Here is an 18,961-nt window from a genome sequence, read left to right as displayed (position 1 = left end):
AATATACAGTAGTATTTATAAAATAAACTCCCGATACAGTATGTTGCATACCACGATCGACCGCATATCATAGTGTGAGGGGAGTTTGAAGAGAGTGGAGGATTCTTCAACCCAACAATGTTCTAAGCTTCAAATAAAACAAGCTGCAAGTCCCACGAGGAAAAGTGTGAGGCAGGCGCAAGTGAAGGAAGTTCACAGTCTCTTAAAAGTTCATCAGCAAAGGCAACTGATGTTTACAGCATCTAAAAGTCTCTTCACCACATACGCAGAGATTTAAGACTTAGCGCTACATCTCAGTTGTTATTTACACTTTTGCAATGGTGGATATTTCAATCAAATTCCCGTCGTATCCTTGATATTATTAGCTCAAAAAAAAAAATCCATTCTCTGTCTCCTGCAGATTTTCTTCCGAGGAAATTTGCAAAGCTACAAAAAGGAACATTTTCCAGAGCTCCGCTTCCTGCCTGACTGTGTTTTTGTGCCAGAGGGCAGAGGCAGTGCACTGACTCTTTGTACAGTTAACTTTTTTTTTTCTGAGAAGACCTCCAGGGAGGTTTCTGTTACTGACTGCAGTCGATATCAGGCTGGCAGAGACTGCACTACCATATGTCATCATCATCAGCCAGAGACTCCTGACAGTTCGGAGAGAAGTTACATTAACAGTATTTACAATAACAGTTCCATAGAAAAGCGGCTGCTGTGCTTGAGTCTGTTCTCCGAGGTACAGCACCTCACAGAGCTTCTTTTCATGCTGTTACTCCCTGAGCCACGGCGTCTCTCACGTTCAGTAGATGGCACAGGTCAAAGATGAAAACACATTCGAGTGAGAACAAAGAGATGGTTCTGCTTATAACACTACAACACAAAAGTCAGTCCTAAAACTTCAACACTGCAAGGTAAACGGATATAATTGTTGATACGTTTGAAAATACTGCTGTCAAGTTATGCCAGAAGATAAAGTCAAGAGACGTTTTGTTGTTGTGGAGTTAATAATTTTGCTGCTAATTTAAAATTAACAACAGACAGCAATTTCCATTCAGATCTGAGCTAGTTCTGGGTGATAACTCTTCGAATCAATATCACAGCTTTCACCTTGATTATGATTAATGAACGATTACTTTGGAGCTAAATCGATCTCTCTTTCGCTTTTCAAGAGCCATGCACTCTTCAGATCTAAATGTCGGTTTTGATAGTTTTCCGGTTAATTGCAGAAACCCTAGTCTGAGCGCAGATGTATGAAAAATTCCCCGGTGCTTTTCAGACAGCGAGCTGATAGCACTACATCACCCCTCTGTAATTTAACATCTGCACTCGATTCTACTCAAGACCTGTAACATATGCTACATGTTGCTATCCTACTGTAATCTCATCACATAGTATAATGGATGTGTCTGTAGATTAAAGGATAGGGTTGGCAATATTATACTAATACTTCTGTTCTTTAAGAACACCAAACATATAAATGAGCTCAATCATTTTCTAAAACAACTGGGCACTTTAGGTTTTAGCAAATGTTATCCAAACAGGAGTAGTGCATTTGTTAGGGACTATTTTGCGTGGTGGATTAATCCACATTTGGTGCTCTAGTGAACAGGAGGATAGTGTGTGTGGGATTCAGTTAAAATGAACTACAGTGTGAATGACCATGGTAATTAAGGAACATGTCACTTTGTGCAACAGTGTGGCGCTATAACACAGAGGAATAAGATACATCAGGATTTGGATACACACACAATATGAAGGATCAATGCATGGTTGGTTTTGGATTTGGTTTTGATGGGATTTACAATATCACCTGATTTACAGTATCTTTTAAAAGAGGAAACGATTAGCAGTATGACAATGTGGCAAAAATTAGCCAAACAACCATAAATATTGTTTATTAGTGAACACCAGACCACATTCAAGACTCTCATTTGATAAAAGCTTGTAGCCATATCTAACATTCACTGCTGGTGAATATTAGACACTCACATATCAGTAAAATCAGCTCCTGCACAATTCTCCTTGGTGTGGTTTCTGTGGTTGTCATGGTCACATAACAACCTTGACGAACTATAAAAGTTCAAACCACTGCCAACTCAGGTGGCAGTGGAAAATAACTGTGGTACCTTAGCAACTACCATGCTTACAGTGGAATGTGGCAGAGGTAAATGCTAACGGTCTGAAAGCAGCTTTATGCTCCTATGTTATGTCACAGGTTGATGTTACCAATGTGAATGGTGAAATCGAAGCAGAACATTTATCAATACACATCATTAAAGGCTTAGATTAGGAATATCTTGTATGTTTAACTTTGTGTGTCCACTACTATAAATCCTCGTTTTTCAATATGACCAGTACTTACTGACTTCCAGTGTTTCAGGTCCCATATTTTCCTCTTCTCCTGTGTCTCATTTGAAGTGTTGATCCATAAGAAGATATATTTGTGGTTTTAAGAACCAAAAACCATCTAAATGTAGTTTTACATCTCCTCTCCCAGGCTTCTCTCTGGACCTCTAGTAACAACAGGTCAGTGAGCCAATCAGAAGAGAGGAGGCTCTGAGCCTCTCTTCTGATTGTTTTCTGAGTGATCTAATAAATATACAGCAGATTTCAGGTAAACACTCAGAGAAACCAAATCCTGCAAGGTTCGATCGTGCATCCAAGTGGGCGGGGCTTGGGGATTAGCTGAGAGTGGCGACTGCTTTATTGCGACATCACAAATCACTGTGTGCATTTCTCTGTAAACTGAGGCTTGATACTTTCACAGTATTAATACAGAACCTAGACCTGCTTTATAATCAAACAACACATGGACATCTGCCTTTAGACTATATGGACCTTTAATAATTTGTAAATATTGTTATTTGACTCTCATACACTTTTACTCTTGATGTCCAAATCTGTTAGCACTTAATAAAAACATTTAATGTGTCTTGTTTTTCCCCAGGTGGTGAGGCACCATGTTAAGGCGTGTGCAGCCATGACACTCCTGTGATGCACTGGTTGAACTCTTTTACAGTCAAACTGTAGAGGAGTCATTATCTTGAAAAGCATCTACTCCTTTTTCACTATTAGTCCCTCCAGCTGCCCACATCTTGCTGTCCACCGCTGTTTCTCGGTGTGTTGATTTGGCTCAACATGTCCTCTAATTGAGCCCTGCTCACTCAGAGGCGGCTGCATTAAACAGTGGATCCTCTTTAAAGTCTCGGTCTTTGAACCAGTGTAAATGATCAGCGGGCAGAGCTGAAAGCCAGGGGTTGACCCAGCAGGGTAACCAGGAACGCAATTAGCATCAGACAAAGATACCAAGAAAACTGCAACATCCAGTCCATTACCATTCCCCGCTGTGTTGGGACAGAACAACCAACATGTTTTACAGCTTCAATCGAAACCAAAGCTGTCAAAGAGGGTCAGCCGGCAACTAGTCACCATTATTACGAGATGACAACTCCTTCTGTGAACATCACGCCCCTGTCATCTCTTTGCTGGTGTGACATTTTCAGTTTGCAGCCTGATCCTCATCTGTGCCTAGGAGTGAAGTTTCCCACCATGTTTATTTGGGATCAGGTTTTCAAATCAAAGCTGTGAGGGCGGCTGAGCTGTCTGCTGTCACCCAAGAGCCTACCGTGATATAAATGTGAGTATGAACACCTCTCTAAGAATGTGGCTTGATCTTTGCCTGTCAAGTCTGGATGGCTCTCTGGGTACATTCCTACCAAATGTGAGTTAATCTAAGCAGTGGGAGAGGGTTTCTTCAATACTTACTCTGTGGCTTAAAGGCAAAAAAGGTCTGAAGGCTGCGCAGATTAGACTGCAGCAGCCTTCAGTTGCTAAGTGACGGGTTATCAAACCCTAGACAAAGGACTTGCACAGACAGAGGTATATATTTTTTATTTAAGTGTGTGTCTATTGCCGTCAAGTCAAAACTTCGTATCTCAAGAACATTCACTTTTCATGAACAAAGAAAATATTTTGATTAGCTTGATGATGAAGCATGTTGTATTTAAACAATCATTTTTTTATATTCCAGTGTGAAGCAGGTTTTATCTACATATGTAAACACAATCATGTACTTCTGTTTGACCAGCAGAGTACATGTTTCTATCCTAGTGTTAATAGTCAGATAGCGAAATGATCATCATCATATTGACCCTTTTTTCATTTCAAGCTGCACCAATGAATCTCGTATGCAAATGTAATATATGTGCATATATTGAATTTCCATATATGAAATATATAAACATTAAATAAACATATGTAACAATTAACTGTAAAACCTATTAGAAATAGGAACAATTTCATATATTGACATATACATCTAGCCCATATATATGGTTATATTCTAAAAATATGTTACACCCCCCCCCACACACATAAGCGTATAGCATTGTTATACGTATGCTGTTTTAATAAACTAGCATATATAAATGTAATATATTGTTAAAATGTATGCTTGTTACGTGTTATACTATATTATGTACATAGATGTACTGTATATGTAAATATACAAATTTGGGATTTATGCAGTTATATCATCCCCTCATAGGTGACATATGGCAACATCACTCTTGATACTGGGACATGTGTCATATTAGATTAATAATGGAATAAAAGTCTTTCAGCTGTTAGATTTGGTTTTACAACCTGCATCTTTAATGTTTTGCTCTTACTTTCTCTCTCTCAATTTCATGTCCAGCAGTAACAGGCAGCTGTTTAACAAAAAATGCTCTGCTAAATTGACTCTGCACAACGTGTCCAGCACCAAACAGCGGACAAAGTTAGTAACAAGCCAGTGAACATAGTGGAAAATTAGCAGCGAAAGAGCAAGAATTCCGTTCTGAAGAACGGAGCTAAAACATGAATACTACGCTGGTCATGTGACCAGAAACATGACATCAAAAGATGCTAAAGTTGCCCCACGCCTACTGGACGTGTAAAGTGGCAACTGCTCGCCAACAGGTTGGCTACAGAACATCAGCTTCAGTACAGTATATCAGGTGATAACTTGTCAGTATGTTTACTTACAGTCATGCAGCCCCCAAGTGGCCAAACAAAGATTTCATTCAGGTTGAACAAAAGAAACTGAAGTTCTTAAATGTTGAATGTTCTTTGAACACAAATAAAATGGTCAAAAAAAAAGTTTTTATTTAGATCAAGAACTTCAGATCAAAGATAGAAAACAAGATTGTGAATCTGACCAGACATTTCATACCAGTTTTCAGTTATTCATACTGTTGATAGTTGGTTCCAAAAAAGTACTGACTTTCAATACCTTAATAATTCAGTACCCTCCAATAACTTCAACTAGATTTCTGACAGTTCATGCTTGACCTGTAAACAGCAGTTGACAAAAAAATCTCAACTTAATGTCCACTTACTTGCTTGTTGTCAAACATGTCAAAAGTTTAAACATCTACATCCAAAGTTTCCTGAGCAAACTGCCGATGAAGGATGTGTGATATGGTAGATAGCAGGAGCACAAGCAAGTAAACGGACCTCGGATTAAAACGGTTTAACAACTGTTTAGATGTCTTTTGACAGGCCAAGAAAAAACTAAATCAGTACTTACTGAGGAAATCTTGTCAAACACTATGATCAAATACAAGGGGATGTGAATAAAATCATTAACAACACATTATTTTCTTATTTAATAAACTGCAGCAGTAAAAATTGACTGTTGAATCATGAAATACATCGAGCAAAGTGGAAAATCTAACTTTGGAGCCATTTAAGAGAATTAAGGAAAATAATGGAAACATGAGGGTTCAGCTGCTTAAACCCACACTTATCCTGCTTCCCCTGAATTCACACTGTACTCTTAGACAGCGACTCTGCTACAGTCAGCCAACTGGGGCGCAGAGTCAAGAAACACAAATCAGCCTGAAAGTCTGATTTATTAATTACCTTTTAATGCGTGAGCCTCGGGGTTGTGCAAACGGTGCCAGAGAAAAGAACTTTCAGTAAATCCATTGTCCTTGGGAAGAGCTCAATCTTTCAGAGTGAATGGATAAGCATTAATTATTCAGCATTCAGCCCAAACAAACGGCACATCTGTTGCAGCTCTCGGAGCCCAGGGACCACAGCAGGGCCCCTCCTGGCAGTCGATGGGCAGCGCATGGAAGACGGAAGGAGCACACCTTTAGCATGCATGCCATCACATCCATAAATGCATGATACAGAACTCTTATCTAACCCATTCCTAAGTGCACTTCTGACTGTGAAGCGCTACTATCTACTGTATAATCCAGTATCTTTCAGAGTGTTCTCCTGCCGAGATGGACATCAAAGAACGAGACCTAACTCCTCTTTGATCTGTTCCATTTTCAGCAGAGCTCCTCGTGGTCTCCATTCAAGGTGACATTCGTTTGTGTTTGCAAATTGAGCAATAAAGCTCGACCAAATGCATTTCCACCCACCGTGCCTTCATTCTCAGGTGACTGTCACTCTCTTCTCGCACGTGTTTCCAGTACATACACACAACATTTTAACACTTCACATGATCTGATGACTAAGCTTTGTGTTGTTACTCTTTTCAGAGGTGCACCAGTAGAAGCTCGGCCTGGTTGTTGTGGGAAGACGGTGGGTGGGAGTGAGTTAATAAATGCACTACTCGTATCAGATGCTCTGTTGAATTAACACCTGTAGAAACCTTTAACAAGACAAAGAGGAGTGCTGCCGTCATGGAATACATGCACTTTTTTCTCATGCTTCAAAATGCTTCATTCAGAATCAAATGCGCATCATGCCGACTGGTGTCCAGTTGCTGCAGTTTTAAAAACGTGAACTTTCGGCTTTTCTTCTTGGTGCTTGCTGTTCCATCAAGGATGAACAGATCAACGCAGCAGTGACTAGCCACAATCCATTACTCTTATATCCACCAAGAAATCAGTCACAGACACAGTTTAAGGCCTCAGAGTAACATCATCATCACGTGTGCCAAATCTGACACTGCTGTGTAATAATCCAAAAGTCACTTTGCAAGAGACACTGAGGATGTTCCTCATTTTGGTGGAAGGGTGTGTGAATGTGTGTGTGCGCATTAGGGAGTGAGAGGGTGAGACCAACAGACAGACACAGAGAGCAAGGCCTGATGGGATACAGTGTATAGCAAGCAACTGCAAGGCAACGGATCCAATCATGCATGCTGAGCGAGTCTCCTTCATGAAATATCCAACAGGACTCTCTCTCTTTTCTGTATGCATACACAGACACCTTCCTGCTCTTCATTTTTGTTTATGGTGGATGCTCACTGACTCATCATATGAATAAACATCTCTCCTGCTCATCTATTTCACCAATTCATAAAATACAACAGTAACAAAAGTGGGTGGGTTTTATTTATCAGGTTTTTTGGTCGATGTTCTGGGTGGTGGTGCTTTTTTGGCTACAACAAACTGAACAGAAGAATGGTTAAACCGCACAACAACCACTGCAGCTGGTTCGTGAAGCAAGTGAGAAAAACAACTCCAGTTTATTACAACATGGATCATATTTTTGTAGTTGTGGCCATCTTTTCTATTGGTTCCAATTAGAGTTGATCTGATTCCAATACGGGCATTTGCGGGTAAGTGACTGTAAGCACTGATCCAATGCCACATAAATGTATTGATAAATTTCATAATTCCACACCCAGATAAAAAAAAACAAAAAAAATGCAGTTTTCCCATAAAACACGGCACTGCACTAAAACAGTAGTCTACACTGGAAGTTGCGCTGTACAGTCACTGGCAACTACTATCATAGTGGGGTGAATAAGAATGGACTTTTTGTAAATAGCATAATGTTACCCATTGGCCGAGGTCACTAATAAGCGGACTGTAGTCTGGGTCTAGACTGATAACTGACTTGAGTCTGACAGTGAGAAACACATATGAAATAAATCGTAGAGCTGCATATAACAGTCGGCTACAACAACCACACATTTGCAATTCTTAGGCTTATTCTGTCATGTCCAAATTTGAAATTTTGTAGCTACATTAACTTCCAAGAGCATCCATATCCAAACTTCAAGACTTCCTCTCATATACGTACAGGTGATGTCACAGATGTTACATGATCACATTGTTCTACATTCAAGGACTGGGTTGGGGGAAAAAAACCCCAATTCTGATTCAAATCAATCATCATTTGAATAATCCGCTGTTGATTCATAAAATCCTGAGATTGATCTTCTACTATACGTTTTTTAGTCTCCTGTGGATGTGTGACTGAAGGCACAGGTCTACAGGAAGATGTGTGGATAAATTTCAGATTTTAAAAACTATGATGACGGTGAAGAGCGAGACAAAAGCAAACCCATAAGCAAGATATTCAAGAAGAAGAAGCTGTGTGCACCTGTTGGTTCAAACTGTAGCCGGTGCACCGGGGCACACTAGCAATGCACATTACTGACCTACCTATTATCTCTGGAGATGTGTGTCTGAACTGTTGGTCACATTAAATTAAACACTGCGTTAATATAACTGCTTTGGGGTCCATTTGTAATGTAAACATCAATATTTTTAAGAATGCACCTGGTTAGAGGAACAATTTACAGCATCAGTTTTGAGAATCTTCATATCCGAGCAAAGTTGGTATCGTAACTGAATCAATGTTGAATCAACTTTGGAAATCAGTAGCAACAGCCAGCCCTGCTACATTCTGTATGTTTGAGAAGGTAATCACAGAGACCAAAGTGCACCACTGACAGCACAAAATGCAATGTATGAACATCAGCGTGATGAGCGCTTACAACAAAATAATTGACATTACATTTAACAGAACCAAAGCTGTTAATGTGAAAGTCTTACTCACACTAACTTCACTCCTAATTACCATAGCTGCAGCCGTCTACACTACTCCTGTACACTGAGCTATTATAGTCAACCAAAGCAGCACAGGATGATGATTGGCGGGGCATATTAACGTGACTGGCAGCCGCTACAAACATGCCCAGCGGCGTGCCGTCACCGCCCACGCTCGGGCAGCTATTTGCCCTGCTCTCCTACCCAGCGTCAGATCTGCTGCTGTTTACACATCAGACTCTGTTTACTCAGCGTGGCCTTGTCGTCTACAACCTCAGACTCTGCACAATGTGATTCAGCAGGGCCTTCTGATGAGCCCTCATGCACCTGTAGCCCTGACAGGAGCAGAGAATGTGAGGATGCTGAAGCACATCACCATGCATCACCTCTGACAGCAATAAGGAAGCAGTTAAAGAGACGCGCACACATGGATCAGTTGTGTTAGTGACGCTCCAACGCCCTCTTTTTGCATCGCTGCTCCAAGACTAACAAGCTGGCACGCGAGGGGTTACTGAGCAATAAGGGTTCATGGTCGAGCAGGTTTCTGAAATCAATCAGTTTCACAGACCGGACAGATCTGAATGAAAACAGGCCGTGGTGATGAGCGATGATGTTGCCATGACAACAGGCAGGCTGAGCGTGCAGCCTGGCTTTGGTGTCTTCAGGCGTGCGGCAGGCGGCACCCAGACGGTTTGGGTTTTTAACCTCTTAAGTGGCAGAAAGCAAAGCTGCAGTCTCAGATGGGATCATGGGAGGAAGGGGGTGAAGGGTGGGTGGGTGGTGGTGGTGGTGGGGGAGTTGCGGTGTGTGTGTGTGTATGTGTGTGTGTGTGGGGCTACAAAGTCAGGCATCAGTTAAAACCTCTGCCTCAGAGCACAGACATGGGAAATGAAAAAGGTGGTGGGTGTTATTTCTTTTTCTCTCCTTTTTTGTTACCATCCCAATCCAGCAATGGCCAACTACAGAGACATGAGAGGGACAAACAAACAGATTAACACATAGGAGAATATATACACTTACAGACACACAGACACAAACACACAAGCACACAGACACACTCTTTTCCTTTTCAGAAACACAAGCATGAACATACAGGTAAAAATCAAACAGAAATTCTCACTGTCTCACTCAGACGAGTGAACACACCAACAGCCGCTCTGAAAACATACTGCATACAGATTAAAGAGGCAGCACTGAGAGTGAGGAGAGAACAGGATGGCTACAACAATAGAAACAGCGTGGGGAGCCCAGAGAAACACGCCTGCTACCGCTGACTGCTGGCACATGAACACTCGTGGATGGGCTGGTTAAAGGGACAGATCAGACTCGTGGGTTTTCAACTTACCTGGAGAAACAATCCCATGAAAGGTTTTCTGACAGCTGAGCTGACACTGAGCTGCAGTCTGACGTCAATTAGTACAGTAGTGAAGAAGCTTCCATATGAAGAGTTGTGGAATTAATTCATGTAAACACATGATACAGTGATGGAGAGGACTGGTGAGTCCCAAAATGAAGGCCACATTTCCCATAAACCTTTTAACAAGTGTTGTAAAGAGCCTGTTTTCCTGACAGTGCACTATACCATGTGTTTCACTGAAGAGCAAGTTAGGAGCTGTTTTTAAGCTAGCATTGGAAACTCTGAATGTTTTTGCTGTGTTTACTTTAAATTAAAAATTTGATGGGGCCCCCTGGTGGCCTAGAGTGTTTAAGGTGCAGGCTGTGAATTGCAACACGAGTGGTTTGTGTCTGAGCTTTGTTACATGTCATTCCCCGTTTGTCTCTACCCTCATTTCCACTGATCTCTACAAAGAAATCCTGCAGCTGATTTATGTGTTGCACTCTCTAGCACCGCTGCCATTACTGTGGTGGCAGAGTGGAACTGAACACATTTACACTGACAGCCACAACAGGAAAGACATGTCCGTAAAAACAGGTAGGAAAAGCTTATTTGTAGCCTTCCACTTAAAGAAAAAAAAAACACAACCCCTCTGGAATAAGTTGATACTGCCTAAGTAATTATATCAATTATTCTATTCTGTATTTAATAGAACATACATGATGCTTAGATAAATGCATGAACAAAGATATTGGGACCCTTAACCTAATACTGTAGCACATCCTTTTGAGGCCATCGCTGCAACAAGTGCTTTTTGTAAGAGCTTCTTAATTGAATATCTACATACGGTAACAAATTACAGAAAAATCCCTGAGTAAATGAGTGGATAAACAATGAATTCAGATGCACCCACACAGGTGCACTGTGTGGTACAATGAAGCAGTTAACATCCCATCATGCTTTGTGGCATTGTGTATAAAAATGCTGAGCAGGCCTAACTGACTCTAATTTTGTGACAAGATGCAGGAGGAAAAGATCTAGGTGGCTTTGAAAGAGGGTTCATTGCTGGGGCACGGGTGGCAGCAGCTTCAGTCACAGATGCTCAACGGGCTAAAGTGACATCTGCATGTAGATCTATGGAAAAGACGTCAGTAAACAGGGGCGGACATCACCGTCGACAGCACACATTTGATGAGCATGATGCTCATGCATTAGTGCGATATGTATCAACGTAAATCAGACTGAGTCAGCGAGAAACAGTGCGTCATAATTACTTAGAGATATTGTGGTACGCTGCAGTGCACAAACCCCTCATGACAAAGATGAATGCACATCTGAGAATTCAGTGATGCAAAAACCAGCAGCACTGGTTTAACAAAGATGTGGCAAAAGTGATATGGTCAGATGAGTCATCTTTCATCTTACTCTCCACAAGTGGCTGAGTACACAAAGAGAACGGTACCTGAATGCTTGACCCTACAGTGAGGGGATCCAGTGGCTTTGTTACACTGTGAGGGGCGTGGCTTATGTCCACTTGTCCCTTTAGAGGGAAGGGTCACTGCAAATCCATACAAAGTTGTTCTGAGTGATCACCTTTAACCTATGATGGAACAGTTCTATCCTGATGGGAGTGGACTCCTCCAGGATCACAATGCCTCCATAGGGCGGGGGGGGGGACTAAATATTTTGATGAGTATGAGAATGGTTGAGGTCTGGTGACTGAAGGCCACAAAATTTGATTCACATCAACATGTTAGACAGTGTCTCCACCACCATCATCAAAACACCCGAAGGGAAAATCTTTTACAAGAATGGCTCATCCCTCCAATAGAGTCCATAGACGTGTAGAATCAATGCCAAGGAGGACTGAAGCTGTTCTGGTGGCATGTGATGACCCAACACCTGACTGACATTTAATGTTGGTTATTCCTTTAATTTGTCAGCCGTCTGTTGATGAACATTTTCACTCTTGTGTTCCGATGGCACATTGTGTTACCTAATGTGAGTTTCTCATGTTAAAATGCCAACTGGTCATGAGAAAAACTTATAATAGCACAGCTCAAAACCAAAATGGCCAAAAAAATAACTTTTCTAAGAAATTAGCTATTCCAATGTGAGGAACTGCCAAAGAACCATGAAACATTGGAGAACCAACATCCCATCTAAAGAGTTAACACAACTTTTTACCTGTGGAAAACAGAGTTGGCCTTTAGACTAACACAAACCATATGATATCTTCAGCACCTGTAATAGTGAGTATGATATAATGACTTGGAGCCTTATTGCAAATGGTGATTGATTGTCGAATGATGATCACTGTTCATAGGACACACACGATTCACCTGGCCATCTTTCTATTCACTGCTACGTTTAATGTCACTTCTGCAGTTATAGAGCACTTTACAGCTAATACCGTCAGCTCTGTGATGTCAGGGTCAAAGGTGAACTGTGTAAGAGGACTGAGATTTCCACTGGCACGGGTCAGCAAGCTGGAATCACACCTTTCATTTCCATGGAGGATAATTCCACATTACCCTCTGCTAACGCCTTGTCAGGGGGCGGATTAGTGTCCTAAGGGCCATCTTTTAGTCACACACGCTTGCTTTCACACACACACTTCATCACTCCTCTTTGTTTCATACACACACACACAGGTTTTCTCCACCCACGAGTTGTGTATTAAAAAGGTTAATCAAACCCAGCTGTCCTTTATTAAAAGAGGAAACATTTTGGCATCAAAGAGGACACCAAACTAAGGTCTGATGTGGCTGAAGACAGAACATCGTCATCAGGGAACGTGGCTCACATTCAGATGACAGAGTTTTGAAGACACTGACACAAACAGATGCTTCTGAGTTGTACTGATGGCCTGACTTCATTTCTATGTATGCATACTGGGATGTGTTGTAAACACAAGCATTCAGCTCCTTCAACTTCTTCCTGCCAGTCAAGCATTGCTGAAACTATATGGGACCTTTAAACATAGATTTAGCTGTATGAATTATGTTTGTGTGAATCTCAAAGTTTCAGGATTTCTAAATATTAGACTCTGGAAAGTATTTTCAAGTGATAGAGTACGCATCCTGCATCAGTATTCCTCTCACACACAGACAAACCTGCCGTCATCCTCACTGAAAGTTTGCTGAAGGATTGTGAGAGGAGGACAAGTTATACAGGACGAGGTCAATGCCAATATGACCCTCACCAAGTACACACACACACACGTCCCTCCCTTTTCATTAAAAATGTCAATGGGAGACAGACTTCATTTGGCCGACAGCGGAAACAATTAAATATTGATTGAATAAACAGGCTAAGCTGATCACTGAAACCAGTCAACAGCTGCACCTCTATTCTCCAAAACTAGGGTTTTGTGACCCTAGTTTTTTACTTCTGGGAAGGATCCAACTCTAGGATATATTAACACTCAGTTTATATTACTTTTTGTAGACCTTGCACCTAATTCTTCACATTTTAATACATGTGTTTTATAGGTTTTTTTTTTTTTTTTTAATATATAAAAAAATGGGGTGATTGGTGAATTTCACCTCTTCAAAAGAAAACTCTACAATTAAAGATGTGTTTGTCTTTTCTCATCTGATAGCCTGTTATTTAAACCAGAAGTTAAAGTTTGTGTGCATATTTTCAAAGTCAAAGTACAATGTGTGCATTTTCATCTGTGCTCATATGTGACACTTTAATTAAAAAAGGAAATATCTGGTTGATTTGGGCGTTCTAACTTTTTTTGTGCTTTGGCATTATTCAAACAACCAATAACATTTCCTTTCCTCAAACCTCAACCTCATAAGTTTGGTTCTAAATTAAGAGTGTAAAAATATTTGGCTGAACTTCTACATTTAGAACTAATGCAGGGCAAAGGAAAAATAAATGCATGACGGTAACTCTTATTAATGTGCACCGCTGTATACAACACTATAGCACCACAGATGTACATTATGATCACTGCATTAAACAGTAAGAACTAATGGGGAGACAAATAAAGAACAAACACTTTGTCATTATATTTTTTGACCAAATACAGTATAACCCTCTGACTGTGAAACATAAAACAGGTTCACAGATTTTTCTCTAAGTTGTTTTGGCAAATAAATACCCTCTAAAATGACTTTGAAATCATTAAACAATAGTTGAATTGTCCATTTCAGAAAGGATTTTAGACGACAGATCTTTTCATAGATGCCAACGGGAACAACAAGTTACTGTACCAGCAGCTAAAGGTTATACCAATACAAATAAAGACCTGAGATCAGCCTCTGTATAAAACTTGTGCCCAGCTACCTGTAGCAGGATGCTTTCAGAGCACCATGACAAAACAACTCTAAGGGTTGTGTTGGTGCAAGTCGCTATGAGCTACAGGCAATAGGGGATCAAATATTAAGCAGGAAGTTTATAATAAGTTTTATAATATAAAGACTGTACAATTTTGTAATAATTTCTCCTCTTTAATGCCTGTGAATTTAACATTAAATTAGCACAATACAAAAGAGACGGACTACAAGGTAATCAAACTGACGTGTGCTTGTAGTTGTTTAACACGGTGCGTTGCCAGGTCACATGGCTATGTAACGCAGAAAAATTCAATCCAGCCCAAACTTATCTTTGCTGAAGCCTCCTGCAGCAGTATCAAAGTGCTGCTACTGGAAGAGTTTCAGTGTCCTGCGATGGACTAAATGATGTTTCATGGGTTTTAGATGTAAATAGAAAAATCAAATCTGGGGAAATTAGAATCAAATCTATATCACTACAAAATATCAGCTACCAGAAATGCAAATCAAATGTCAATTTCAAAATGTTTTATACACTGTCCCACCAATAGTAAATCTACACTTAATCAAATATACTGTACAGCAACAACAGGTAGCTGCACTACCCTCTAGTTGTTGAAATTTTCAAGCAAAATCCCCTCTGGCCACACCCCAATCAGTGATGTCACAGCAGGAACTTTAACATAACACATTAGTTTCAATAACTCAACACGTAAGCTTCAACAGTTGTGTTTGCTGCCTGTGACATCATGAAGTTATTAGAGTAGCTGCTTTGCATTAATATCCATTTACACAACATGACGTCACAGCCAGCAGTCATTCAGTGCTGTAATGTCAGCCTGCCGATCAGGGAATGATTTTCTGTCCATTACCCAGAATTCACCAGGAGCCTAAGGCAAGTTTAGCAGAGCCCCTGTCCTTTACAGGTAGTGGGAATCTAAAAAAGATTGGCTTGCTGATTCACTCAGACTGTGACTTTAACTATTCCAAAAACCTTTGATGAACAAGTGATGCGGTAATTAAGAATATCTGATGGTGCCATTTTCTAACAACTAACCAACTAATCTTAGTAGCCACTGTTTGGAACTGCACCCCACCCATAAAACATCATAATCCAGACTTGTCATGTCGCAAAATTTACCATTATGCCTCAGTGTAAAAAAACGTCATGATTATCAAAAGTAAATGACAAAGATGCCACATGCTGCCTATCAGTTCATTCAGAGAGTATTCAGACACCTTCACTTTTGTGGCAGTTTTATGCTAAAATCACTCAAATTCATTCATTCCCCTCATCAATATAAACTCAATACCCCATTATGAAAAAGTGAAAACAGAATTAAAAATAGGACAAACTGAAATATCACATTGACATAAGTATTCAGACTTTTTCCTCAGTACTTAGTTGAAGCACCTTTGGCAGCGATTACAGCCTCAAGTCTTCTTGGGAATGCCTCAACAAGCTTTGCTCACCCGGATTTGGGGATTTTCTTCCATTCTTTTCTGCAGATCCTCTCAGGCTCTGTGAGGCTGGATGGGACCGACAGTGGACAGACATTTTCAGGTTTCTCCAGAGATGTTGGATTGGGTTCAAGTCAGGGCTCTGGCTGGGCCAGACATTCACAGAGTTGACCCTGAGCAACTCCTGCATTGTCTTAGCTGTGTGCTATGGGTCATTGTCCATTTGGATGGTGAATCTTCAGCCCAGTCTGAGGTCCTGGGTGCTCTGCACTTCACTCCATTCACTTTTCCCTCAACCCTGACCAGTCTCCCTGTCCCTGCTGCTGAAGACCCACCACCATGCTTTACAGTTGGGATAGTATTCAGGTGATGAGCTGTGCCTAGTTTCCTCCAGATATGACGCTCAGAAATGAGGTCAAACATTTCAATATTGGTTTCATCAGACCAGAGAATCTAGTTTCTCACAGTCTCAGAGTACTTTGGCTGCTTTTTTTACAAACTGCAGTAATGGTTGTCGTTCTGGACATTTCTCGCATCCCCACACAGGATCTCTGGAGCTCAACCAGAGTGACCATCGGGTTCTTGGTCACCTCTTACCAAGTCCCTTCTCCCTGATTGCTCTAGGTGGAGAGAGTCATGTAAGAATTATGGAGGATCTGAGCCTCAACACAATCCTGTCTCTGAGCTCTGCAGCAGTTCCTTTCTCCTCATGTCTTGGTTTTCGCTCCAATATGCAAGGACAGCTGTGAGACGTATAGACAGGTGTGCGTCTTTCCACGTCATGTCTAAATCAGCCAATTCTACCACAGGTGGAATCCAGTCAAGGTGTAGAAACATCTCAAAGATGATTGAGAAATGGGGAGGAACCTGAGCTAGATTTAAAGTGACAACATAGTGTCTGAATACTTATGTCAATGTGATATATTAGTTCTTCGTTTATAAATTTGCAAAAAAGAAAAAAAAAAAATCTGAAATTTTGGGTTCACTTTGTCATTATGGGATACTTAGTGTAGATTAATAAGGGAAAAATGAATTTTAAACAATTTTGGCAAAAGACTGCAACATAAAAAAAAAAAATGTGAAAAAAGTGACAGGGTGTGAAGACTTTCTGAATGCACTGCAAGTTTACATCTCTCCTACTCCCAGCATGTTGTGCAGCACTAATTTTGGAAAAGATGAAACCTCCACACATTTCATTCGTGTTCACCAGAAATTGAGCAATTCAGTTTTGAGCTGAAAGAAGCACTAAATAAGATGTGATGGGATAACTCAAACACTGACTGCTGAAGTGAAATTTCTAGAACTGTGACCCAATAAACAAAGCCTGTGGACTGGAACTGAAAAACTACAGTAAGACAGATATAGGATGCATGGTTAAAATAAACAAAATCAGACTGCAACAAATGTAGGCTACAGCCTCTGTTTGGCTCAAACCTACACACCTAAAATACAACATTGCTATGAATATCCATTCTGACAGAGTTAACACCTTGTTTGCTCATGACTAGTGGAAATTTCTGCTTATTTTAAAGTGAGAGTCGCACCTGTTCTCACGTCAGACTCTGAAACAAGAAGTTGAAATGAGTCAAAATAAGGCTGGTTACTTAGAGAAATAAAATACATCCAAGAGAAATAAAAGACATCAATATAATTCAAACAAAATGACCTGTTGAAAAGAAGTGATCCCACACCACCTCTCACATTTTTAGAGGAATGCAAGTTCTTGAGACTCTGCCAACTTATAAATGACTTACTTTACTCTCTTTGGATGATTGGTGGATAAAAATCACTTGTTGAGATGTGCGTTTCTGTGTAAAGAAGGTGTAAAGTGGGGGTTATTGTGTGCGTTTGGTGAGCCCCATACGCAGCGGTGCGCCCTTACCCTCGCCGCCCTAGAGGAGTAGGGATCCTCGAATAGATTCCAGATCACCGGCTGCCACTTCCTCCACAGGCTCACATTCCCGTCGGCAGCCACATCCTCAATGCCGAGCCTCTTCCCGATCTCGTCGTCCTCCTCCCCGTTGTCCACGTTGAGCTCGAACACGTCCAGAGCCTCCTCCGCGTCCCGGTGCTGCCGGTATGTCATCCAGCAACAGGGCTCCACGTCCGTCTCATCGATTCCCCAGAAGGAGAGCTCCTCCTCGAACAGCGGTCCGCACACATCGGCCGGGCAGTGGAGCTTCCCGGTCCGGTAGTAGTTGAGCACATAGGCGAACACACCCGGGTGGCGGTCGAAGAAGTACTCGTTGGTTCGCGCGTTGTACTCGATGAAGCCGGGGACTTGTTGCAGCTGATCCAGCACGGAGTCGATGTCCGAGTCGGAGGCGAGCAGCGCCAGTCGCGTCCCCGGCAGGGTCTTCAGGGTGGTTTTGTAGGTTTCGTGCCTGGTGCCCCCGACGTTGAGGATTATCCTCTCGTTGTCGTCAAACTTGCCCATTGCTCTGTATCAGACATGACTTGATGGAAAGCGGGGGAAGTTGGCGAGTGCAGTCCGGAGGTAACGGCGAGCCCGACGCGCACACACCCACAGTCCTGTTCAAAAAAGCTCCAGGATTTTGGCCGTAGTGCGCAGCATCTTCGATTTCACTCATCCGTCGCTTTCGTGGCTTTCTGGGGGGCCGAGGAGGATGTCCATCGTTTGTTTGGGAAGATTTTTGGGTCGTCGATCTGTATCCCTCAATCCGCTCAGACACTCAGTGCTCTCGGAGTGTTGAATGATCTCAACCGGTGGCTCCAAATAGACTGCGCTGCTGCTGCCGTTGCGCGTCTCCGGCGTCCCTGCCCTCTCCAAGACGCACAGCCGCTCGTCAGCTCGTCGGGCTCGTTACTCACAATATGTAACCATCGCGATTCCTCTCTAAACAAAAAGTAATGTCGGCTCTCTGACCATCACTAGCTGGGAAGAGTCAGACATTACATGGATGCTGCTTTGTCGTTTCTTTGCTTTAGGAAAAAATAAATAAATAAAAATCAGAGGAAGTTATCTTCAGGGAAATTAACCAGCGCTCTTCTCTAGTGCTGCTGTCACGATAAAAGAAACTGGAGGGGAAATTTCCATCCGGACTAAGGACGTTATCTCGTTTTAACCCGATTTAATTAACTACAACAAT

At 41.6% G+C, this 18,961-nt stretch overlaps 1 protein-coding gene across 5 annotated transcripts in view; it reads right to left on the bottom strand.

Annotated features, from left to right (window-relative positions):
- kcnc2 (potassium voltage-gated channel, Shaw-related subfamily, member 2) overlaps positions 1–18,692 on the bottom strand; it is an 88,557-nt gene extending 69,865 nt beyond the window's left edge. For 4 of the 5 annotated variants that reach the window (XM_023408720.2, XM_023408719.2, XM_023408721.1 and 1 more), the window contains exon 1: positions 17,734–18,692. In XM_023408720.2, the coding sequence (XP_023264488.1) occupies positions 17,734–18,288 (555 nt within the window). In that variant the 5' untranslated portion in view covers positions 18,289–18,692. The remainder of the gene's footprint in view (positions 1–17,733) is intronic. The other variant, XM_023408723.2, reaches the window with a different exon arrangement.
- Between the last annotated feature and the right edge of the window lie 269 nt (positions 18,693–18,961).

This window comes from Seriola lalandi, unplaced genomic scaffold (assembly GCF_002814215.2).
Source record: "Seriola lalandi dorsalis isolate HSWRI2012SDOR001 ecotype SW California unplaced genomic scaffold, Sedor1 jcf7180002054371, whole genome shotgun sequence".
NCBI classification, from domain to species: domain Eukaryota; kingdom Metazoa; phylum Chordata; class Actinopteri; order Carangiformes; family Carangidae; genus Seriola; species Seriola lalandi.
The sequence above is the reverse complement of the archived record's forward strand: the minus strand, read 5'-3'. Positions and strand labels throughout refer to the sequence as shown.